Below are 25197 nucleotides of genomic sequence, written 5' to 3'. Positions count from 1 at the left end.
CATTATCCCCAGTTGATAGACAAGGAAACTGATGGACCAGGAGGTTAAGTAGTTGGCTCAGCTGATGGCCCTGCAGGGGTGAGAACCCAGCTCACCCACACCGGGTGCTGGCTACGACCAGCCTGGGCCGGCCATCCAGCTGGTGCCCTCATGAGGCTCCAAAAGAATGGCTCAGGGAAGCCCACGGTGTGGTTTGGCTCCGTAGTTCAGAGCGCAGGTCAAGCCGACTCACTTGAACCTGAGCTGCACCTTGCTCATGTGACCACTTCTCTGCACCTCAGCTCCTCACCTATAAATGGGCAGATTGCGGCCCAGTATTGGGTTCTTGCGGGGCTTGGCAACTCGCTCCATAACAAGGGCTCAGCTCACTGATTTGCTCCTAAAGAGAGGCTGCTAGAGAGGCAGGAACCCCCTCATTCCAGAGACCCAGAGAGGCAGGACTCACACACAGCAGGAGACGTTCACTGGGTGACCCCTTCACCGTGGTGTCTGTGGGGACCTTGGATGGCAGGAGGGGTGGAGGGCTAGGGAGGTCCCTTCGACCTGGGGCTGGATGATGGAGGGCAACTCCACCCCGTGTGAGGGGTGCGGGGAGGAGTGCCTGCTGTGGCCAGCCCACAAAACGAGGGGCAGGAAGCTGACTGGGGTAAGACCAGCACAGGAACCTGGGGTCTCTACCCAAATGCCGCAAGAGCTGCTGGGAAAGACATGGTGGGCAGATATCCTTTTCATCTCTTAATTTTTATTTTTGTTGTTCAAAATAAAAATGTGGGGAAAGTATCCTATGTTTGTGTGTATATAATTGTGTTTTGTGTTGGCTGTGTGTGTGGGGGGTTGTGTTGTATGTTGTCTATGGCACGTGTTGTGTGTGTGTATGTGTGTGATGTGTGCACTGTGTGTCTATGTAACGGGGCAGGGACTACAGGAGAGATGGCGTGTGGAGAGGTGCTGGGCAGGCAGAGGCTTCCTTGTGGGGTGGCAGTGGGTGGCTGCGAAAGGAGAGTCTTGCTCTAGACACTGGATGTGGGGGCCCAGAGGAGGGGTGCAGGGCAGTGGAATGTGTTTGGGGCTTGAATCAGCCTGAGCCAGGCTGCAGCCTTATCCAGCTCAGCTGTGGTGCCCAGAGGCCCCAACGGGTTCAGTGGCCAAGCCACACCCATGGCTCAACCAGGTCTCACCTGTCAGTGTGGGAACCTGAGCTCCCAGGCCCCGGCACCTGCCTGGGGAGCCGCCAGGGAGAGTGAGTCCTCACGTGAGGCCTCTTTGATTGTCCTGGCCCCTCCCCCACCTCCTGTGGCTCTGGGCAGGGTGTTCTCATCTGTGAAAAGCAAGTCCAGCCCACCTGCTGCCCAGTTGCCTGAAGGCTGGGGAGGTCATCCTTAGGGTCTCAGGGACAGACGGTGCTGCTCCGGAGGGGCCGTGGGCACTAACCTGGACAGACCAGGCTGCTCCACTCCCCACCTGGCCCACCTAAGTTAGAGCCTTCAGCGCCCTGTCCTTGGACCCTTTGACAACCCCTCCTTCCCTTAAAAATCCTGCTCCCAGGCTCTCCAGGACCTTCCCCTTCCACACTCCGCCACTCACACCTCAGGGACATAGGACAGCCCCTCCCCTACTAGATCTGGGCAATGAGCCTGGGAGCCGAAGCAGAGAAGGTGGGAGGCCCTGAGGTGCCACATTCTGTCTCCCCCTGACACCCCGCTCCACTGTACCCTACTGCTCCATCGTGACCCCGTTTCCCAGGACTCCCTGACTGGACCAGGAACTCCCCAAGAGCAGCAGCAAGTTAGATTTAGCTGGGACCCCCCCACAAGCCCGGAGAGCCTGGCTGGCATACGGTCAGCACTCACTGACCCTGATGGCCGGCCAGCGGAGTGGATGCTGGCCTGGGACTCCCTGGAGCTCAGGGACGTGTCTGCCTCACCCGGCACCCCCGTGCCTGAGGCAGAAGAGCTGTTCCATCAGTACTTGTTGAATTAATAGAGGTGATACTGGGGCTAACATTTATTGAGTGCCTACTATGTGCCAGCTCCTGCTCCAGCACTTGACACTTTTTAAGTCAGTGGCTCCTGAAGAGGGATTCTGATGGGCGAATGGAGCAGACCTGGCTTAACTAAGCTGGGGTGCTGATGGCAGGTGCCAGCAGATGCAACAGGGACCCCGGCCCACAGCTCCACAGCAAAGCTCTCAAGGTTGCCCGTATAATTTGTAAATTGTAACCGTTGTCTTTATACCCACCTTGGGCCTAAGCAAGGACTGAATGCCCAGACCGATCTCTGCAAGATGCCAGCTAATCAGTTTACCCCAAAAATGTACAAACTAGATTTACTATGCCTGACTGCACTTTCCCGTCTTTCTCTTTTACATAAATTCTGTCTTTATCTCTGTGCACCGAAATCAATCTATTGGTACATGTCCCTTGTACAGAAGTAAACAGCAAGTTACTAATAAGCTAAATGCCTTTGAGTTATTCTTTGACACCGATAGCAGCCCTGGAGGGAGGGTTCTGTTATTGTCCCCATTTTACAGATGAAGACATGGAGGCTCAGGGAGGTTAAGTAACTTGCCCAGGGCCACACAGTTGGTAAGTGGGGAAAGAGATCTGCCCCAGGCATCCCCACCTGTTCAGACCCACTGACTGGATGCCCCTCGTCTCTCAGACCCAGCCCTGGGCCTGGAAAGGCAGCAAAACTACCCTGGAGTGGTCAGGATATGAGTCATGCCATCCTGCCCTTCCCTAAGGTGACTGACCCCTGTGGCTCTGTCCATCCCTCAGGAAGGATGGCTAGTCCTATGCCTGCGTCGCCCTCCTAGGGACTCCACTGAGGGCCAGCGCCTGCACACCCACACACTCAGATCACCCTCGGGGGCTCCCCAGAGCCTGCAGGTGAGGGTGCCCACTACTCCGCCTGGTGTTAGGACTCTGCATCGGGCGCACTCCTCGCTGTCACACCGCCCCCGCCCAGCACAGACCCTCTCATTGTCTCGCTCTGCCTGGCCATTTCCCTGCACGAGGAATCAGAGAAAAGCTCTTCCTTCCCAGGGACCCTTCGGACCCCATCAGAACCATGCTTTGTCCCGACAGCCTTCACTACACTACGCCTGTGTCATCGCATGCAGGCTGGGGGTTCCCTGCCTGGGGGTCCAGCGCACAGTCCCTCCACCGCTCTGTGTCTGAGGAAGGGCCTGAGCAGACGGAGTCCCAGGAGACCCAGCTGGCTTCCCTGGGGAGGGGTGTTTTCACAACATGTGCACCCACACTTGTGAGTCACTGCAGCAGTGACACAGGACTGGTCTTCATGTGTGGACGGTATGTGCACACACACATACCCGTGTGAGCACAGGCCTGTGGAGGGGCTGAGTGTGGAGTTGGCACTGTCTGTGGGTCAGCATGTGCACACGTAGGGTTGTGTGCTCCCAAGTCTGGGTATCTGTGTGCATCTGCATTTGAGTGTGGACCTAGGTGTGCACAGGTGTGGCCAGGGTGTCTGGGGTGGGGACTGGGGACAGCCCTCCCAGCTCACCCCTGTGCTGTGGTGAGGGAAGTGCATGGTGACTGCTCCTGGGCTCGCTGGCTCAGCATCTTCCTGCCCAAAGCTCCAGCCCAGCCCCACCTCTGCCCTCTGCCACCAGCTGCAGCCTTTGGAAGCAAATGGAGGTGCCTCTCAGATCAGCTGGCTGGGGACGGAGCTGCCCAGCAATGGGGTGGGCACACTTGCCCTGGTGAATCTGCTCAATTGGAGGACCTGGCTTTTGGAGTCAGGCAGGCCAAGGTTAAATGTTAGCATAGCTTCTTTCGGTCAGCCTCAGTTTCCTCACCTGTAAAAAAAAGGTGACAATCTGCTGGCTTGCTAGAGGACTGGATGGGGGTCTGGTTCCCACAGTGGATGCTCACTCAATGGGAGCTGCGGCGATTATGAAAATAATCATTATTATTACAAGTCCAAGGGTCTGCGTCTAAGGAAGGGCCCCGAGGAGGGAGTGTGGTGCCCGCAAGTCTGGGAGGGTGGGGATGGCCACAGGTGGAGCCGTGGAGGGGCAGGGGGAGGGGGACGCCCGGGTGAGGGGGCAGGGTGGGGCTGGGTGGCCTGGGGGATGCTCCCAGCTGGGGCACGAAGGCTCTCCTCTCCTGTACAAATGAAGCCGTGTGGGACCCCCAGCTGGGCCCTAGGACAAGGATAATGTCCCCGGGCACAGCATCGGCCCACAGCGGCTCGTCCCAGAGCCCTCGCTGATGCACAGCAGGCTGCTAAACCTCTTCCCTGTCGCAGCCACGCCTGCCCAGAGGCTCCTCCAGGGCTCCAGCTGGGCTTCTCCTTTGCCCTCCTGGCCTGACATGTTGGCTCTGTGCCCCTTGAGTTGCCTCTTCCAGGAGAAGGATGCGGAGCTGGCTTCTGGGAGCAGGTGGAGTCCTCAGATCAAACCTTGTCTTTTCAGGGCTGGAGGCTGCCCCGTCTGGCTAGGGTGACACAGGACTGCCATCCTAGTGCTTCTCTGCCTTCTGCTGCCGCAGGGCTTTCAGGAAGACCCCTTTCACCTGGCCCAGGGTCTCGTGGTACATACGGAAGTCCTCCTCCTTTCCCCGCAAGGCACTGCCCAGGGCAGCCTTCAGCATGTCATTCTCCTCCACCTGGATGGCCAGCCTGGACCACATGGAGAGAGGGCTCAGTGCAGCCTGAGTGGGCATACGCACGCACGTGTGTGTGTGTGTGTGTGTGTGTGTCTGTGTGTCTGTGTGTGTGCGCAGAGGGACCTGGCTGCTCTCCAGGCTCAGGGTTCGCTCTGATCTGTCCCCTCCTCCCACAGACCCTTGGGGGAATACTGTGAGATTCCTCTCTAGGCCCGCCCTCAGCCCTGGGCCTGGCATCTGGTAGCTCCTCAAAATGTTGGCTGCCTCAGGGATGGTACTAATTTGTAGAGATTCCCCCTCCTTCTTTCCCCATCATTGCATTTGACCTTGAAAAGCTTAACTTAGTGAGAAAAGTGAGTTCAGCAACCCATGGTTAATCAAACTTCTCTTGGACCTTTGGGATCATCAGGGTCACGGCTGGGTCCCTCTGTCCCCTGATGGTCAGTCGCGACATTGCAGGCCCACAACCCAGGACCCAGCAGGACCAGGCTTTTGGGCAAACAGAAGGCAAAGGGGAGGAACCTGATCCTTCTGCTTATCAAAGCACCTCCTCCCAGACACTGCCATATGCAGGAAGATGGGGCAGGGAGCACCTGGTGGTCAGCTCCTCCATCTGGGATTCCATGGGCACGTTGGAGAGCTGCGTGAAAGATGGGTCCTTCCTCTCGCTCCCATTTGGGTTGTGCCTGGTGTTAGAGGCGGGCAGACCTGTGGGGCAGTAGCAGCCACTTTCTGTGATGGGACCATGGCCTTGTGTTAACACGCTCCTTTTCCTCCCCCAACTGCCCACTTCCTGCTTTTCCACTTGTTGAAATATTATACCTCCTTCGAGGTGCAGAGCAAGGGCTGCCTCCCTCTGGAAGCCCTCCCTGATGCCTGCTCTGCATTCCCCGGAACCCTGGCTTTGGCCTCTGATATAGCCCTGACTTTGTACCAAGGTGGTTCCTCTCGTTACTTTCTCCATCTTTGTACTTTACAAGTTTCTGGAAGGTAGCTGGGCCTCGGTGAGGTCTGGCCTGCAGGTTGAGCCTGAGTCTTGGCTGTCACTTCATCCGATACCCTTGTACCACTGGGCACCCCTCCCTTTAGTTTCTATCCCAGACATACTGTGGGGACAGAGCCAGGAGTGCGGTTTCCAGGCTCTCGGCCTCACGTGGAAAGGGGCTGGCTCAGGTAGTAAACGGCCATCAACTGTTATCGGATGGCCATCAGCTGTGGCTAGTTGGCCGTCAGCTGTAACCAGTGAGCCATTGGCCACTAATATAACTGCCGTGGCTATGCTAGCAGCAAATGGGGGCTAGCAAGAAGATGGTGGCTGAGCTAGCAAGGGCAGATTGCAGTTAGCAAGTGAGGTTGTTTGGCAGAGAGAAGTGGATGGCAGGTTGCGGATCGTGTGGCTCCTGCTTCCTGTGTCTCCAACCCAGCCGCCAGCGAGACTATAGTGGTGTGACTCCCTTATCTATGGCTCCATGGGTGTTCCTTTTGGCCTCCCCACGTCCTGCGTTCATATGTGGGGAGCGGGACCAGAGACCCCGCCTGACGCCCTGCATGACACATACATACAGGGGATCCACGATGGCTGGGGCCAGGACCACAGGATGCTCAGAAAAAGAAATCAAAGCCCATCTTGTGGGCAGCTTGGGCTCGATCAGAGCATCAGAAAACCTCTGTGCTCAAAAAGACCCTCAGAGGTGGTGTGGCCCAGGGGAAATCACGAGGCATCAGCAGACGCCGCTTTCACCCCTGCTGTGTGGCCTCAGGTAAACCATCAACCTCTCTGAGCTGGTTTCCTCATCTGTAAAATGAGGATAATAGTTCTTGCCTCTAGAACTTTCTGCGGCCTGAGTGAATGCACACTTGGCCCTCAAGACCCTGTGACTGGACCACCTCCTCAGCACCTCATATTCCCCTCCCTTCACTGTGCTCCAGCCTCACTGCCTCCTTGCTACGCCTCCCGGCCTCCAGTCAAGCTCCCAGCGCAGTGCCTTTGCACTTGCTCTTCCCTCAGGTATACCTGTGTGTGTGTGCCTCATCCCCCACTTCTACCATCTCTGCTCAGATGTCAACTTGTCAGTGAGGTCTTCACTGGTCACCCCATGGGAAACAGCTGCTCTCTCAGACCTCCTATCCTCTTCCTCTGCTTTAGACTTAGCTCCTCCCTCCATCCACCCTATCACGTCTTTTTCTGGTTTATTTGTTTATTGTCCATCTTTCCCACTGGAGTGGAGCTGCCATGAGGGACCAAATTCCAGAATCGGGTCTCCTGGGATTACAGATTGGGAGTGTGCTATGCTCCCCAGAGCAGGTAGCAGAGGCCACCTGGACACTTCCAGGCCGTTGTCCCTCACTGTCAGGCAGGATCGACGTGGTTTTCCCTACCGTGGCTTCGCCCTCCCGGCTGGGAGCCTGGCTGCTCAGCAGGAGGGGAACCCAAGGCCTGGAGACACCACGTCCCTAGGGGACCGGTGCCCGAGGACCTGCCTCAGCCTGGCCTCTCAGCAATGCCTGGAGGCCCCTGGAGCCCTGGGCCCTGCTGCTGAGAGAAGACAGATGGGCATAGCTTTCCCTTTGTCTCTTTTCTGGAACATCCTCCTGAAACATTCTGATCTCATCTGGGCTGAAAACAAAAGTCTGAGTGTCCTTGGCTCGCGGAGGGAGGGGTGCTGAGAGGCAGGGCAGTGGGGCAGCACCTGGACGCCAGAGTCTGAGGGGGTTGGCATGGGGGTGTCAGGGAGGCAGGCCCAGCCCCTCCACACTGGAGATGCTTCCTCCCTGGGAGTGGTCACCCCAGAAAGCTCCTGGCTCTGGCATCCTGTACCCCCAGCTTGCCCAGTCCCACAGGATGCTAACGCTGCTGATCTGGGGACTGTGCCTTGAGAACCACTGTGTTAGAGCAATAGACTTTATAGTTTAGGACAATGAAACCTCCCTCTACAGCTGGGTGTGGTCAGATGATGGGATCTGGCCAAGGGGATGAAAGCAGAAGTGACACAAGCAACCTCAGGGTCCTTCCCTTAAAAGGCAAGCAGCAGGTTGTCCTCTTCCCTCTCCCTTTCCTGCGGCCGGTGGGGAGGCTGGCGCAGCCACCTTAGACCATGAGATGGAGGCTGGGGGTGTGGAGGATGGTGGAGCACAAGACAGAGGAGCCCGAGTCCCCAAGCATCCCAGCTTACGACTGCTGCAGGCAGCAGGGAGGGACTCCTTTCCTGGTCAGCCATGGCTGCACTGGCCACCCTAGAAGACTAACTTTGAACAAAGTCAGCTCAGGACAGAGGGTTGAGGGCTGGGGTGGGGGTGGTGGCTAATGGCATTCAGCCAGGGCCCTACCACCTTATGCTAAGGACTCCCAGGTGAGGTGGGCCAGGGCCACCTGGGCCGATGGTGCCCTGGGGCTCCTGGTTCTGGCTAGGAGGCCAGGGGAAGGGGACACTTAGTAGCAGGGGGCAGGCAGAGCCTCTGCTTCCCACGTTCTCCCCATGGGGCTGAACAGCACTGCAGACTAGCTCCTGCATTAGCACAAGGCTTCACCGTCCCATCAGCCACTGGGGCCCCTGGTGCAGCCCCTACCTGTTTTGCTCCTGGAAGCTGCTCTCTGAGAGGCTGATGTCCTGCCTGGCTCCAGGCGCATCTTCTGCAGGTGTTGCTCCAGCACCACGGTGCGTTGCCGCTCCTCCTGCAGCTTTCTCTCTGATTCCAGAAGCTTGCTGTTGCTGTCCTCCATCCTGGTGATCAGAGAGGAGGGGCTGCCATCTTCCCTGGCAGGCAGGGCAGCCCCCACCCCACCTGCTCAGGCTCTCAAAGAGGTGTGCTCCTTGTATCCTGGGGTGGTGGGACTTGTTCTCTATTTTTATTTCAATAGCATAGGAACATGCGTTTAAAAACCCTATGGTTCTCTCCAAGGCTTAAAATGAAAAAAATCTACATTCTCCCCACTCTTTCTCACGCCCAATGCCTGCTTGCCAGAAGCAACCACTTCTAACACTGTTAGCTGCCTCTGAGACTATTTACTGCCTTATTTCCACAGATGCGTATGCTGCAATTTTTTTAAAAAGGTTTAAATATAATCTTTTGACTTCCTGCCATGCAATATGAGAATTTAGTTTTATTTCAGTACTTTCCCCTACCAAATAGAATCGCTTCTCCACGTCCCAATGTGGTTATATTATCATTTTTTGGCTGGATTAACACTAGGTGGTGTATTAGTTAGCTACAGCTGCTGTAACAAATCACCACAGATGTAAATAGCTTAAGACGACAGAAATTTATTATCTCACAGTGTTCTGTAAGTCAGAGGTTCAGCAGGTTCTGTTGGTCTCTCTGCTCCAGGTTCCAAATGCCAGAATCAAGGTGCTGGCTGACCTGGGCTCTTACCTGGAGGTTCTGGGGGGAGAATCCATTTCCAACCTCATTCAGGTTGTTGGAAGAATTCAGTTCCAATGGAAAGACTGAGGTCCCTATTTCCCACTAGTTACTGGCTGGATCATTATCATCTTTTAGAGGCCACTTGGCCCCTTCCATCTTCAAAGCCAGCCAGATATCCTTATCACGCTTGAATCTCTGTGACTTCTGCAGCCTCTCACTGACTGACCCCAGCTGGAGAAATTTCTCTGCTTTGAAGGGCTCAAGGGATTAGATTGGGCCCACCTGGCAATCCAGGATCATCTTCCTATTTTAGGGTCCATAAGGATAATGACGTCTGCCAAGTCCCTTTAGCCATAGAACATAAAACATTCACAGGCACAACAGCAAAAACAGGCATGGGCGACAATCCTGGCTACCACAGGGCTGACATTGAAATGTAAGGGTTACATTTCCTTTCTTTCTTGTTTGCTTTTCTCGAAGTTAATTAATGCTCTCTGTTTTATTATTTATTATCATTATTTTCTATATGCCTGTCATGAATTCATGGACTTTGAAGACCCTGTTATTTGGCTATTTCACATGAAGGACTTGTTGAATCTCGCTGGGGTCTGGGGCTAAGCTCGTTCCTGTGGTCAAGTATGGCATTGGAGACTTCTGTGATACTAAAGACTCCGCTACAAGGCCAGGACTCCCTGCAATTTAACCCAGGCAAAGGTTACATACACACATGCAAATCAGAGGGGCCTCCTGGAAATTCAGTGTTGGCGGAAGTGGTCTTTCCGTATTGGCGAAGAGTTAAGAAGGCACTGAATGGTGACATTTCTGAACACTAACAACTACTAACACAAAACTGTATACTGACACAGTCAACAGCACTAACACAACTTGTTCAAGTATGTTCCTTGAAACTTTATTTGCAGAAGCAAACAGACTCAACCGAAAGGTCCAGCAACAGGGAAAAGACGAAGTAAGTGGTAACGTAGTCCTGCCCGGGAACATGATAGAATGTGATCGAGTTGTGCTGTCCAGCACAGTGGCTGCCATCCTCGTGTCCACTGAGTAGCTTTTTAAATTAAAATGAATGGAAAGGAAATAAAATAAAAAATTCGGGTTCTCAGTCGCTCTAGCCACATCTGAAGTGCCCAAAAGCCACATGTGGCTACTGGCTACGGCATCACCCAGCGTGGATACAGATCATCTCATCATCACAGAAAATTCTACTGGACAGCACTGTGCTAGCAACGAAAAAGAGTGAGGCAGAGCTATCTATACATACAAACACGGATGGATCTCCATATCATGGGACTGGTGAAAAAAAGCAAGTGCCACAAGAATACATGTAATACAACACCCTTATGGAAATACTTGGTAAATAAATCATAGTGGAGTAACAGAATAAAAGACTCTGTATCCATAAAAAGAATACGTACTGACATGAAGAGGATGTCTGTGATATATTACTAAGTGAAACAAGTAGCAGGAGATTGTGCATAATATATGATCTAATTTAAAAATTTCTAACAAGTTAAAAAATTTTAAAACAAATAAATACTAAAGCTAATGTAATTAACTAGCCAATTAACTAAAAGAGAGGACTATGCCGCGGATACTGACTAGTTAACTGAGAGACAGGCTTTCATTTTTCTGCTATGTATTTCAGCAAAGCTTGTGTTTTGTTTAAATGTGTATTCCATTTGCGATGGGGAAATCATAAAAGAAACTAACAGCACACAGCATATAAAATGCTAAAGCACTTGATGAATTCCCACAAAATTCAAGAATGATCAAACTGGATGTCTCCCCTTCTCCCCAAAATGTGCCTTCCTCATCTTGATAAATGTCACCCTCACTCATGCAGTAGCTTGGCCCCAAAACCTGGGAGTCACTCTTGCCTTTTCTTTCTTCCTCGCTGCTTTCGGCTTCCAGTGCATCAAGCAGGCCCTATAGCTTTTCCTCCAAACACGCAAAACCGGCTCCTTCTCACTCCATCACTGGCGGCCCGGTCTGGAGCTGCTCTGCCTGCCGCTGCAGATTTCCATTTCTACTCAAGACCTCGCAGATGCATTGATACTCTGATTCTCTTTCGACACTCCTCATTCTCACCATTTTTTTTTCTTTTTCAATCATTAACGGGGTGTGGGGACAGAGCCCCAAAAAGCAGTTTCCAGGCTCTTGGCCTCACATAGAAAGGTGCTGGCTCAGGTAGTAAATGGCCATCGACTGTGATCAAATGGCCATCAGCTGTGGCTAGTTGGCCGTCAGCTGTAACCAGTGAGCCATTAGCCATGAATATAACTGCCGTGGCTAGGCTAGCAGGAAAAGGGGGGAGCTAGCAAGAAGATGGTGGCTGAGCCTGCAGGCGGCGCAGTGAGGGTTGAGAATTGTGTTGCTCCTGTTTCCTGTGTCTCCAACCCAGCCGCCAGCGAGACTATAGTGGTGTGACTCCCCTACCTATGGCTCCGTGGGTATTCCTTTTTGGCCTAGCCATATCCTGCGTTTTTGTGTGGGGAGTGGGACCAGAGACCCCGCCGGACGCCCCGCACGACACGGGGCTAATGAATGCAGCTAGATCTTCGTTTTTCAATGGCTTCCAGTGTGATTCTAACAGCTTTCCAACACCACGTGCATCAACTGCATGAAATTCCAAATATTTTTTAAAAATTTGCCTACTTGGTAATTGATTTTCATTCTATTTTGAGAATTTGACCAAATGGACCCAATGGAGGTGAAGTGACAAATATTAAGCAGTGAAGTTATTATGGAATGTTTTGATGTTAAAAATTTTGCTTTCATGAGGACTGTTGGGATGCTGATAGAGCATATTCAGATAAGGAGGTCCCCCTACCCAGGAATTAATTTAATACAAATGATACAAAGTCTTTATGAAGGCAAACATACTCAATATTTTACATTATGTACATAATACTATATACATACTTTGTAAATAGCTCCTTACACATGTAAAGAAAAATGTAGAAATAACTCACTAAAAAATGTGCAATAATATAAATAAGTATTTAACAAAAAAGAACATGTAAAAGGCCATAAACATGTGAAAAATATACTCATCCCACTTTTGGTTATCGCAAAGCAGATGAAAATAACTACGAGATATTAGTGTTCCTGTATTAGTTTGGTAAAACTGTTAAAGAGTGGTGAAACTTAGTATAGGGGGGTTTGGGGGGTGCTGGGTCATTCACATCATTGGTGGGCATGTAAGCTGATTCATTTTAAAGGGGAAATTTGCCATTATTTGTGAACATTTTAAATGTGCATGTTCTTGGATTCAGTGATTCCACGATTAGAGATTTATGATACCGATGTAATCCCACAGAAATGTAAAGATGCATTTAGTGTGAGTACACCTTTTAATGATATATGTATGTACATACGCGTATATACACATATTTTTGGATGTACAAAGGAAACAGTTTGGAAGTTCTAACAGTTCTTTTTGATGAAGAATGGGGAACTGGAGGTTGTAAAAGGAAGTTTTTCGTACTAAGTTAAGTATACATTTGTAATAGGAAAACTAATAAAACTTCCAGAAGCATGAGGCAGGGGTTTTAATGCCAGCATGAGAGCAGAAGACATACACTTGGGGTCATATAAGGTAGCAAGCTACAAGTGAGCTCTCTGCATAATTCTGGAAGCCTCAGGAGAGGGCTGTGTTTCTGATAAGAGGACTCAGACAGTATCCATCTATAAGCCAGAGAAGTGGTAAAGAAGCTTGCAGTCTAGCAGGGCCTCACGGGGGGAAAAGCACCAATCCTGAGGAAACTGAACACAAGGCCAGCACTCACGTGTTCAGGAAATCCCAAACCAATAAATTAGCATAAAGTACCGATCAGTAACCACTGAAACCCCCAAAGCTCCATGGAAACAAAAGCAGAACCATTCTGTAGGAGCACTTGCATAACCTAAGAACACCCGCAAGAAAAAAATACACTGAAGATAAGCTCACAAAAACAACACAAAACTACAAACCACGTGGGGAGATAATTCACCAGGAGGAGAAGTCAACAGATGTTACTTAGGACCCCGAGTAATGAAGATGATAGAGCAACTTGAAAGGGACTAAGTCAGTTTAAAATTAGTAAAAAGAGAAAGGCAAGAAATCTTAATGAAAGAACAAGTGCTACAAGAAAGAGATCAGGAAAATACAGGTGATGGAAAGAGAACTGACTGCATGGTGAGCACACAATGTGATATATAGATCATGTATTACAGAATTGTACACCTGAAATCTGTGTAACTTGACTAACAATTTTCACCCCAATAAACTTAAATTTAAAAAAAAGAAAGAAAAGAAAGAGAACGGGAGGTTTTACACAAAAAAGAATGGCTAGAAATGAAAAATACTGTTATTAAAATGGGCTTCATGGACGGATGAAGTGCAACTGAAGAGAGATTGAGTGAGCCGGAAGATAGGTCTAAAGAAATCACCCAGTAATTAGCCCAAAATATTAAGAAAGTTTAAGAGTGGAGGAAAGAATAAAAAGGTCTAACGTATGTTTACTAGGAATTTTAGATGAAAAGAATCGGGACAATGGGGAAAGGCAATATGTGGATGAAAGTCCTCAGATTGAAAAACACGAATTCCTAAATAAGGAAGATAAAATAAAGTACCTAGACACAAACTTCAAAATAACAAAGATGAGAATATCTGAAAAAGCAGTCAGAGAGAAGGCACACACCTACAAAGTAACACTAGCCAACTGATAGCACATTTCTTTTTTAGCACCAATGGATGCTCAAAGAAAATGGACTATCATAGCCTACAGGTGCTGAGAGAAAATACCATCTCTGGAATTCTATGCCCAATTAAATTCTCACTCAAGAGAAAGGTAAAACGAAGACACTTATAAATAAACAAAGACTCAGAGTTTGCCATTCACGTGGCCTCACTGAACTAAAGGATGTACTTCAGTAAGAAGGAAATTGAGTCCAGAAGGAAGACTGACAGGCAAGAAGCGACAGTGAGAGAAGACGTTTTTCAATCATGTTGGCAAAAGTAAATGAATATTGACTACTTTCCAAGAGAATGAATTTGGAGAGTTAATTTCAGAGGTGGTATTTTTGTTTTGTTTTGTTTTGTTTTTTAAGAATGTGGAAGAGAAATATTAGAAAACAGTAACATGAAAGGCAATCAGAGATAACATAAATTTCTTCTATTGCTCAAAATGATAATAAAGAAACCCACTGACTTTAGATTTGCTGAGTTTTATGCTAAAAGTTTAGGGTAAGCACTAAAAGAATAGAAATAGAATGTATATCTTCTGAAATTGTGTAGAAGAGAGGGAAATGAGACTTGACCCATCCAATACTATAAGGGAGGAGAACTAAGGGAAAAAAGAGCTAAGAAAAATCATGGCAAATAGAAAGTATTGAGATGATCAAAATATTTCCAAATATTACAAAAATGAAAAGGGATTAAACTTCACTGTTCAAACACAAATTCTCAGATGGAATTTTAAAACACAGCCAACTATATGCTTTTTTACAAGAGATCTATTTAGAGGCTTCTGTCATGGCAGACTGACCAGGCTAGCCCCTCCTGTTGTAAACAACTACCGTGTTTCCCTGAAAATAAGACTGGGTCTTATATTAATTTTTGCTCCAAAAGACGCATTAGGGTTTATGTTCAGGGGATGTCATCCTGAAAAATCATGCTAGGGCCTATTTTCCGGTTAGGTCTTATTTTTGGGAAAACACGGTAGAAAGATGGATCAAATAGAAGAATTATGATGTCTTCAAACACTGGACATTGGACACAGTACTTGAGGGAAGGGAAACAAATGACAGGAACGCTACCACGGCTTTCAGCCTGAGGCCCCTGTCTGCATTGTGGGGGACGAGGGGGGTGGATCCCAGGCAGAGCACAGTAGTCTCACTGGGATGTGGGCACGAGATTGGGGATATCGGGGTGAGGGAGGGTGTGGGGCAACTGGAATTTGTAGGCAGAGCCCGAGACAGGGGGAAGCTGCACAGAGAAAGCTCTCTCCCTGTGCAAGACCGGGACAGACCCTCCAGACAGAGAAAAGAACAGATATTGAGGATCTCTGAGAAAGGAAGGTCCTGTCCTTTGGGGTGAGAAATCCAAATAGGTTTGGGGGGATCGGAGTGTAGGGGGGTCCTGGGCCCTCTTCCCTTGTTAGAGCCCAGGGAGACTGCAATGGCCTAGAGTAGAAAAGGCCAGTGGGCCTGGGACAGAGCACCCCCACATCCAAAAATGACACAGAGCGGCAGAATGAACACCAAAAGGTCAAGGCTGTCAGCTGAGAATCACACATGCACGACAGGCAGTGCCTCCTGCAACTCTGAGCCCTAGGTGCCTGGCTTGCCTCACCTTAATCCCAGCTCTGCATGGAGAGGCCCTGGAAGATGCCTCACCACCTGGAAAGAGAAGCCCTCGGAAGGAGAACTGAGCACCCCTGCTGAGCTTCCAGCTGAATGGGTTCTGCGAGTGATCCCAGCTGGCGTTATGTGAAGCAGAATCACACAAGCAACCCACAGAAGAATCATAAGAAAGAAGAAACCATTGTGTTTGAGTCCACTACGTTGGGAGTGGTTTCTTTTGCTGCAATAGATGAGAGGGTCGCCTTGGTTCATAAGACCACCCCAACACTCAGGTGCAACTCAAAGGAAATGGGAGAGAACGCCTGAATGGAATATGTTTCTTCCATCTGATAGACCAGACTAGAGGCTTGTACTATCCATTGCATTTCAATGACAGAAAAAGAATTATGATTACTTTTCTCATATACTCGAGTATGTCTGAAATTCAGGTCCTCTCTATGTACTACAGGAAAAAATTAAAGCCGGTCACTCTTACTGCTAAGTTAGTGGCCATCTGTTGACCACTTCTAGTGCCTCAAATGCCTTCTTTGGTAACAGTACTCTTTTCTCCTCTTTGGCAAACTGTCCTCCCTCCATCTGTGAGCACCTGGAGGTACTTCCAGTGCAGGTGCCTGGCCTGTATCCAGGGAGGGACCTGCGAGCAACCTAGGCCAGCTAGACCTTCTCTCTCAGAATCCACTGGGCCTGCTCCATTCCAGGGGCACCGGGGAGACAACCCAAGGGTTCCTGCTACCAAGATTCCTGGACCTTCTTGAGCTTTTCTCCTGCTCTGTGCCCTGGAGCCTGCCAGAAACTTCCAAAAAGCTGCCTTTCTCTTCACTTAGCCAGAATTGATTTCTGTTGTCTGTCACCAAAAAGCCCTGACTGACATGTGATATGGCCTGTTAGGGCAGACACTCAGTGGTGTCCTTTATATTTTCACTGAGCAGGTCACATGGGTAGGCCATGTGTTGGCCTGGGCACCTGCATTTCTTGCCAAAAGGGTCACTTGAGTAAAGAGCACTGATTTATCTGAATGGACATCTGTCAACAACTCCTTGGAGCAAACCATAGCTCCTGGTCTGCTGCCTTGGGCCACACGCATCCCTCCCTCTCCCTAGAGAAGTCTCAGCTCACTAGGTATCAGCTGTTCTCCTCATCTTTGCAATTCCAGACATCAGTCTGGCCTGTGTCTTCTTTCCACCAAAACTTCCCATGGCGCCGAGTACAGTGCCACACTCATCATAGATTTTCATGATTGGTAGGTTGATATGACTGATTTAACTACTCCAGAGGGTCTCTCCCCTGAGACTCCTACCTCATGTCCACACGCATGCCACCGTCCCATTGAAAATGTGTAGGACAGGGCAAACCACAAGTGTGACAATAGGACCCCAAGGTTGTGGGGCATTTGGGTGGGAACATGAGCTACGGCTGGGAATGCCCGGGAGCCAAACTCCCCAGCAAGGTGGACCCCGTCAGGGACGAGGCCTGGCCCTGTCCAAGAGAGATGCCCTGTGCCAGGCTTCCACCCTGCAGACCCCGTAGGCCCATGAAAGTGCATCCTTGGGCGCCATGTGTTACCGTTTCTGCAGGACAGTGACAAACTCGGTGAGCCGGTCGCGTTCCACCTCGGTGGCCTGCCAGAGAGCCTTGAACTCTGCTACCTGGGCATGCCAGCCTTTTTGTTCTGGGGAGTCCAAGAACCTGGGGGTGAGGGTGGGGGGAAGAGGTTATTTAAGGGGTTCCCTGAAGATGGTGGGAGAGACTGCAAGGACATTGAGGACCCCTAGGCCCTCCTGGCCCTCCTGGCCCTCTTGCTTTGGCGTCTCCTCAGCTCACCATTCCCGGCCCTGCTACAGTCTCTAGACTTCACGTAGCTGGCTCCAAAGCCAGACCCCACCAGGGCTGGAGTTGTACCAGCACCTCTATTCATCCAATGTAGTGGCCTGGAATTAGTCTGGCTGCTAGAGAAGTCGGCTTTTGTGGACCTAGGGGTGCCCTGGGTACCTGTGTGGCATGGCACCTGGCTACCCTGCCCAATGCCAGCCTTCCCGCACCTCCTGGCTTTGCCCCAAGCCCAGCCCACTTTCCAGGAGCCTGGACACTTGGCTTTGAGACTTGGTCCGTTTTCTCTAGCCTGATCCGGCCCTCACTGCTTCCCTCCTTATACCTTATACCTTCCCTCCTGGTAGGGCCTGCCTACCAGCCCCCCACTTGCTGGCTGGGGTCAGGTCAGAAGCTGAGCTCTGACCCCCTCCCAATCCCTGAAGCCCATGTGTGAGTCCCGAGCTGCTCTCTGCTTTGCCCTCACCTTTCCCAGTGACACTCTGGTGACCCTGGTCCTGTTGGCATCACAGGACACAGGCACCCAGAGGCTGACTGGCTCTGTGGTCGTGGGCAGGTCCCTGCCCCTCTCTGGGCCCCAGTTGTCCCTCTGCACAGGGATGGGCCTGGCTGGGATGGGCTCTGCGGGCTGCAGCCTCCTCAGTGTCCTGGCTCCTAAATCCACTCTAAGGCCTGCTGCTCAGTGGTCTGTGAGTCAGCGGCTGGGGCAGCACCTACCAGCTGGAAATGCAGGATCCCACTCTGTGGCCCACAGCGGCTGAATCAGAACCCGTATCTAACCTGGCAGATGCCAGCCAATCTGTGTGTGCCCTGCAGTTCGGGAAACCCTACGCTACTCACCTCCGTGATCTCACTGTGGGGGAGGAGCCACAGGAGGCAGGAGGGGATCCCTCTGCCCCCCACCCTACTCCCAGGCACCCCATCAGAGTCCCCATGCCAGCCCTGACAGACACACTCTCTGGGGTCACTCCCACCCCATGCCATGCCTGCCCTGTCACTGATGGGAGGGGACTGTAAGCTGCATGAGGGCAGGGCACGCACATGGTCGGGTTCAGTAACTATGTGTGTGTGGTGTGAGAAACGAGCTTGAGAACCAGCGCTCTGGGCAGCCCAGGAGCACACTGGCTCCTGCATCCCCATGGAGTGCAAAGGGCATAGCCACATGGGCCTGGAAGGGACTGTGAGGGGTTGTCCTGTCCATCTCCCCACTCCTACTACTAAAACCTCAGAGAAAGAGAGCCTGTGCATTCCCCCTGTGGTGTGAGGAGAAGTGCGGCATGAGCTCGGCGTCGGCCCACTGTCCTCCAGGTGCCCTGTGTCTCCAGGCTGACGTGTGGGGCAGCTGCAGGGCTGGCCTTGGCCCATGGTCCCTGGGCTGCCAAATGTCAGGCCAGAAGTGTCTCAGGCACTTCTTGGGAAATAGAAGCCCAGAGGGGACCAATTTGCCCGGAGCCACACAGCAACTCAAAGGTGGGACTAGTCCCACTCAGAGGCCCCCACCGGAACCTGAGCTGACCTGCCTGAGGGGTGGGGGTGGGGAGCTGACAGTGGGAGCGTGGCTCCAGTGGACAGTGGGCAGGGCTCAGAACAGGGCTCAGAGGCAGGACAAAGCCGCCCTTTGTCTGTGAGCTGGCAGCCAGAATAAAGGGCCCATTTTAGCCCTACGCTCGATTCTATCAACACAGATGGGACCGGAGAGCTGAGGGGGTATCAGTGCCTTAAAGTGGGAGCCCATATGACATGAAATTCTCCCCCTAGAGACTGATTCTCAGTGGCAAGTGAAGACAAGCGGTGGAAGATTCCCTGTGGTAACTGTGGCAGCAGGAATGCTAGCCTGCGACTCAGAGGCCACGACTCTGGTTCCGAAGCCATTTGCTCTACCACCTTGGACAAGGCCCTGATCTCCCTGACCCTCCACATCCTTATGTAGCTTTGGAGGAGTCCCTGGACTTGGCCCGGCCTTGGTTTTTCCTCCTTTAATGGGATGGCAATATCAGCGGAGCTCCGATCAAGGATGGGAAAAACGGTGAGGGTCGGGGGTCCTGGGTTCTTACCTGGGTGATGCCCCATGAGGGCTGTGCAGGGAAGGCCATGTGAGAGCAGATTCCACAAGTGTGTGGCCCAGGCTGGTCACAGACCTGTGTGAGGGCAGAAGGGACTCATCACTACGGGAAGGCAGCCTGGGCCCTGCTGGGCCTCCTCAGCTGGGAGGGAGCCAGGGGCCAGCAGGGATCCGGGCAGCCTGAGGAGGTGGCCAGTGCTGGCCCTCGCAGCAGCCCTGTGGATTTGCTGCCCTTCCTTCCAGAACTCTTGCTCAAAACAAGACAGAACCAGGAGACATCAGCGCCTCCACCGATCCAACACAGTTCTGTTTGTGAATCTGAGAAGCAGGGAGTTCTGAGACGATTTTACAGGAAGCTGCAACCACGTGCTCTGGAAGTAATAATATCTGGGCCTAACGCTCCTTCACACAGATGCAGGGCTAATGAAATAGGAGAGGACCACGTATTGGGATGACAAGGCCACAGTCATCTTAAAATTGCACCCGTGGCTTCCCATCAGAGGCAGCAGGAAACATCCTTTCTTTTGAATAATTAATATTCATATGCCAACCCCTCCAGCCCATTTTCTTCTTACCGAGAAGATCCAAGCCTGCCAACGTGATCCCCTGCGGAGGCCGGAGGCTGGGTCAGGCCCGGGTCCTCCAGGGGCTTGGTGTGGGCGGGGTTGACCTCGGGCCGACTGGACCCCTCGCCCCCTCCTTTATTCTGATGATGCTGCAGGAACAGACATGGGTTCGATTCTCAGGGCTTTGGCTCAGAGGCCTAGACAAGGCAGGAGGGGGCCTTGGCTTGATTTCGGGGCTTGCAGGGGATATGAAAGAGGCTTCTTTTCAGGAGTGAAAAGCGAGGCCTGTTTGGTGAAGGCAGTCCTTGCATGATAATGACCTCCAATAATGCCTCTCTTCAGAAAGGGAGCGACATGGTGTGAGCACGGTGACTGCGCCAGGAAGCTGCTCCACATTCGGGTCCCAAAGGGAAGGGCATGGCCTGCGGTGTCGGCAAATCAGAGACTGACGTCTCTGAGTGGACCCACCTCTGTGGGCAGCCCCACCCACACGTGGACGAATGCCAGGTGACTTGAGGCTGACTGCCTTTGTCACTTGGAGACACCTGGATCTTCCAGACACCGGGAGCCAGAGAGGCTAGCAGGGCCGCGGCAAGGGCCGGCAGCCGTGTGGGGAGGCTGGGCTTCCCAGGGCCCCTTCGCTTCCCCACCTCTCCCTCTTCTGGATAGCTGATGAGGCTGGGATGGAGCAGGAACACTGGAGGATCCCAGAAGGATCCCAGAAGGAGGTCAGGCCACCATCAAGGGGTGGACAGTTGGTACGAGCTCCAAACAACCTGGCATGTCCCCCAGACCTATCCATTCTGAGAACACTCCCAGCGTGTGCCAACTTGTCTGGTGGGTAGTATTTGGTCCCCAACTGACTGGTGACCTCTAAAGTAAGGATAAGTCATCTTTTGTGTGCCTGGAGCCAGGAGAGTGGTGAGGTGAAGATGCTGGAATGTTCCCGTGAGCCCCTTCCAACTTCACTCCCCAGTAAGCCTGGGGTGGGAAGTGGGGTGAAGATTCCAGGGCGATGCCCCCATTCACTGCCACACATACTCTGTCCCCAGGACTTCCTCATGCCCCCAGCTCTCCCTCAGCCTCAGGGACTTCAGTATTATCTGCCACAGCCAATCCCATGGCCTCTGGAGATGGACAGCTGCAGGACAAACAGCCAACACCAGCCTGGGGCTGGGACTGAGGGGTTTCTGGGCTCCCATGTGTCTGACTGGACCACAGAACCCTGGGAACCAAGGACAGGGATGCTCTGTGACACACCTTTGGCTGTACCAGTCAACCTGGCTCTGAGACGCCTCTGTCACTGGCAAACCTGTGTCAATGGCAGGAATCCTTCTCTCCAGAGGCCACCAACTCCCCTCCCCCATGTGCCACCACCACAGGAAGGAGCCACAGAGCCCATGACTGGCTCCTAGCAGCCCAGGCTGGGCCCTCAAGGCAGCTGCCAAGGCCAGTATCTTGAGGAGCTCCCGCCTTAGACAAGCACTGACTGAGCCCTACTGTGTGGTCGGTCTCGGGCCTGGCACCAAGGAGCCATGATTCGTGTCCCCTCAAGGGGAGTTCGGAGGAGAAAACAGGAAAATGGTCACACAGTGTGATGAAAGTTTGGCTTGGGGATGCACAGGGAGCTTAGAGAGTGCCCAGGAGGAACCTGTAACACAGAATTGGGGTGGTGGTGCCTGGAGCTTTCCTGAAGTGCTCGTACTAGGTAAGACCTAACGTCTGAGGGGCAGCCGGCCAGGCAGAGGCGGTGGGGAAGGAAAGTAAGGGCATGTGTTTCCGGCACGTGCACAGGCCTGGAGTGGGGCAAGAGCAGGGCCATGTAAGGAGCTAAATGGCATTCCTGTGGCCAGAGTGTGGTGGAAAGGGGGGATGCAGGAGGGGTGGCAGCAAGAGTTTGTCACAATGTGCCCTGCAAGCTGGATGAGGAAATGTGGCTTCCCCACTGCCATCCTGTTGCCTGGAATGTGGATGTAAAGGCTGGTAGTGTAGCTACCATCTTGGGTCATGAGGATGAGGGCCACAGCTGGTGACGGAGAGGGTGAGATGGAAGGAGCCCAGACCCTTGAGGACTGGGCGAGGCCGAGGGTGATGGGGAACCACAGACAGCTTTTAGGCAGAGCAGGGAGACAATCAGGTTTGTACCTTAGAGAGGAAAGGTATGTGCAGAATGGGCTGGGGAGCCAGATGGAAGCAGGGAGCCAACGTGGGACCAGGTAGGACATGGTGCAGCCTGAATAAAGGCAGGTGGAAAGACACAGAAGTGGCTGAGATTTCTCTGGATGTTGGATGGACTTGCTGGGACCGGGAAATGGATGCTGCGCTCACCAGTGCCCTGCTCGCCTGTACACTGAGCTGCCCCGTCTCCATCTCCAGCTGCTGAACTCTGGCCTCCCGCTCGGCTACCATGGCCCGCAGCCGGGTGACAAGGCTGCTGCTCTGCTGAGCCTCATGGTGGAGCTGCTGGTCCAGGCGGTGCTGGGATGCTCGTGTCTTTTCCTCCTGCAGATGCATGCTGCCCAGAATCTCCTGTAGCTGCTTCAGCTGGTCCTGGGGGGTCAATCAGGAGGGCAGGCGAGGGTCAGCCAAGGCTCCTGGGTGAGGAAGGACAAGGAAAGCCCCCACCCCCAGCCCCTAGCCACCCATCCAGTCCCTGCTCCTGCAGGGACCTGACAGTGAGACACGAACGCTCCCTGGAGAACCAGAGGAACGCCTTCTCGCCTGTTCTCAGGGGGTTCGCCAGGCAGGTGGGGGCTGTGCCCTCTTCTTGTCCTCACCTTCCTTCTCCCTGAGACCAGGGCCAAGGACGACATCTGAGGGGCTCTCAGGACAACAGGAAGCACCTCGGACGGTGACCCGTCAGCCAGAGGGGGAGACATTTGGGTAAAGAGGAACCCTATCCCACTCTGCTGGGAGACCGCCCTTGAAGGCAGTACCTGGACCCCTCGCCAGGGATCCTTCAGCATCTGAGGACCCCTCGCCTGAAGATACCCCTCCCCTCTCCAGGGCATTCCTGGAGTGGAGGCTTCCTGCCTGGGGGCCAGGAAGGACCATATCAGTGAGTTAGAACACGTGTGGGCTGTTGTCCTCACCCCATAGTGGAGGAAACTGAGGCTCAGAGAGGGGACCCTGCTGGCGAATGGCAGGGCTGGGGCTGGTTTGCAGCTCTCATGCCATCTTCAGTGACAAAGAATTGTGGTACCCAGGGACCTCAGAGGACATCCAGCCCCGCACCTTCTTTAAAAACTGGGACCTGAGGCTCAGAGAGGGGATGCAACTGGCACAGGGTCACGTAGTGAGGTATCAACAGAGGCAGGCCCAGATTTCAGGTCTCCTGGGCACTGCCCACCACCCCACCTGGTGAAACTATTAGAGACTAAGGGGGTGCCTAAGCCAGCTTCAGCTCCCCATGCACCCCAGTCAGGCCATGCATGACCACCCCAGCAGCCCGTGGGTACAACTTGGAATTCAGGGACAAAGCTGGGGTGCCTCGGGCCCCCGAGAGAAAAGGCCGGGCTAGGGTCAGGATAGCTGTGTGGCGTTGCTAATGAAGGAAGGCTTTACAGTCAGATAAACCTGGTTTGAACTCAGTTGTAAGGTTTTGGATGACTTATTAACTAATTAGAGTCTTAGTTTCCCCATCTGTGAAATGGGAATATTTGACCCTAGGAGTTACCTTGTCGACTGACTATTATAAACCACACCCCAGGGCCCAGAAGGGGAGGAGCTGTGTGCCATCACACAGACAAGAACCTGGACTGGCCACGCAGTTTTCCCTTCTGTTCCCTGATGAGAAATAACGCAGGTGCAATCCCATCTCCATCCCCCTCACCTGTTTCTTTCTCCTTTGGAGTCCACAGGCCCAGAGGCTTGTGCCCCTGGGCAGCCTCTGAGCTGCCCCTGTTCTGGGGGGCGGTGAGGGGAGCTTTGGGGCTGGAGCCCATCTGGAGGCAATGGGCTTTGGGTTATGCAGGTGGCATTTGGGGGCGAGTGAGACCTCACTATGGCTGAGGCTGAGTTGCACATTTCCGGGTGGGGTGGGGGGCCATTCTTTGGGGGCCCAGACCCTGGCTGGCGCATTGCCTGAGTGGCTGGCCGTACCATGAGGGCATCGATGAGCTCGTTGTCATGCCTGCCCTTCTCCGTTAGGGTCCCCATTTGACTCCTGAGGGTCTTCACTTCGCTTGACAGCACCTTGTTCCGAGACCTCACGCCCTCAAACTTCTTTTTCAGCTCTTGGAGCTCTGTCTGGAGGGCATCCCGCTCACCCGCAAGTTTCTGGAATCAGAAAGTGCAGTCCTGGGTAGCAGGGCTGAGCGGGCCCTCAGCCACATCCAGTCCCTCACTCCCACTCACTGGTGAGCCTCGAAATGGGAGTGAAGGGGACTCGTCGGAGGCCACAGAGCAAGTCAGTAGAGCTGGGGCCCTCGCTTCCAGCCCCTGCCCGAGCCTATGACAGATGTCACTAATGGAGGACAGCACTCCTTCACGCAGCCCAAGAATGCAGCTGTCTGGGCAGCTGCCCCTGCTCTGCCAGTCAGACATGACAGGAAACCCACTGGCCACCTCTGGGTGTGTCCTCCAGGGGCTGTCCCCAGCCCTCAACCCCTGCCTGAGCTGGGGAGAAAGAGGAAAACCATGCTTTAGCAAACAGTGCTACATCTAGGGTTCAAACCGAAGTGCCTCAATCCACCACGAAGAGTGAGAAGGGAGGGGCCCCCTGCCTCTTCATCCTCTCACATCGCCCCAGACTGCACCTCGCTTTGGTCAGCTACAAACTGAAACTCACGTGCTGCACGTGCCTTTGGGGTCTTTCATTCATTCATTCATTCATTCATTCACTCACAAATATTTCCTGCGGGCCTACTATATGCTTGGCCTTTTATAGGTGCTGGGGGTACAGCTGAGGAAAAAGCAGAGCCCTTATTCTCAAGGAGCTGACATCCTAGGGGGCGAGACAGATGATACCAAATAGTGACAAATACTCATTGTAACATCTGAGTAGAGACTAAAGGCAAAGGGTATGTGCAAAGGCCCTGGGGTGGAACACGTGTGGCTGGAGCGCAGTGAGCCAGAGGGCAGGGTAGGGGCAAGGTCAGAGGGTCACAGGCCAGATTAGGCAAACCCTCACAGCCAAGACTGAGACACCGAGGACGGTTTTTCGCAGCAGGTGACAGAATCTGGTTTGGTCTTGAGGGTTAATTATCACTGGAAACGTGTTTTCAGATCCCCGATGAGGTGCATTATAGAAATGAAAAGTAGTAAAACATGACGAATCTATAAAACCGCAGATCTTTGCAGGGCATCAGCCATTGTTTCCCTGTTGCTCGGCTGTCTGCACACTCCAGGCTCTGGTGGCACCTGGCAGAGGACGTGCACACAGGAAATCC

The 25197-nt window shown here is 52.7% G+C and overlaps 1 protein-coding gene across 7 annotated transcripts in view; it reads right to left on the bottom strand.

The window, feature by feature from the left end:
* Positions 1-25197, bottom strand: part of CCDC13 (coiled-coil domain containing 13) — a 51192-nt gene that overhangs the window by 1194 nt on the left and 24801 nt on the right. For 2 of the 7 annotated variants that reach the window (XR_004425438.1, XR_004425439.1), the window contains exons 9-16: positions 23909-24085; positions 22136-22357; positions 19817-19956; positions 19234-19317; positions 16916-17038; positions 8198-8352; positions 5224-5338; positions 3820-4643 (exon numbers count right to left, since the gene is read on the bottom strand). Coding sequence is in view for 5 of the 7 variants with exons in the window: in XM_033131992.1 (XP_032987883.1) it covers positions 4484-4643; positions 5224-5338; positions 8198-8352; positions 16916-17038; positions 19234-19317; positions 19817-19956; positions 22136-22357; positions 23909-24085 (1176 nt within the window). In the remaining 2 variants the exon portion in view is untranslated. Of the gene's footprint in view, positions 1-52; positions 4644-5223; positions 5339-8197; positions 8353-16915; positions 17039-19233; positions 19318-19816; positions 19957-22135; positions 22358-23908; positions 24086-25197 lie in introns of those variants that run through there. The other 5 variants (XM_033131994.1, XM_033131995.1, XM_033131992.1 and 2 more) reach the window with 3 other exon arrangements.

The sequence above is a fragment of the Rhinolophus ferrumequinum genome, chromosome 17 (assembly GCF_004115265.2).
Source record: "Rhinolophus ferrumequinum isolate MPI-CBG mRhiFer1 chromosome 17, mRhiFer1_v1.p, whole genome shotgun sequence".
NCBI lineage: Eukaryota > Metazoa > Chordata > Mammalia > Chiroptera > Rhinolophidae > Rhinolophus > Rhinolophus ferrumequinum.
This window is presented reverse-complemented; position numbering and strand designations above follow the sequence as displayed.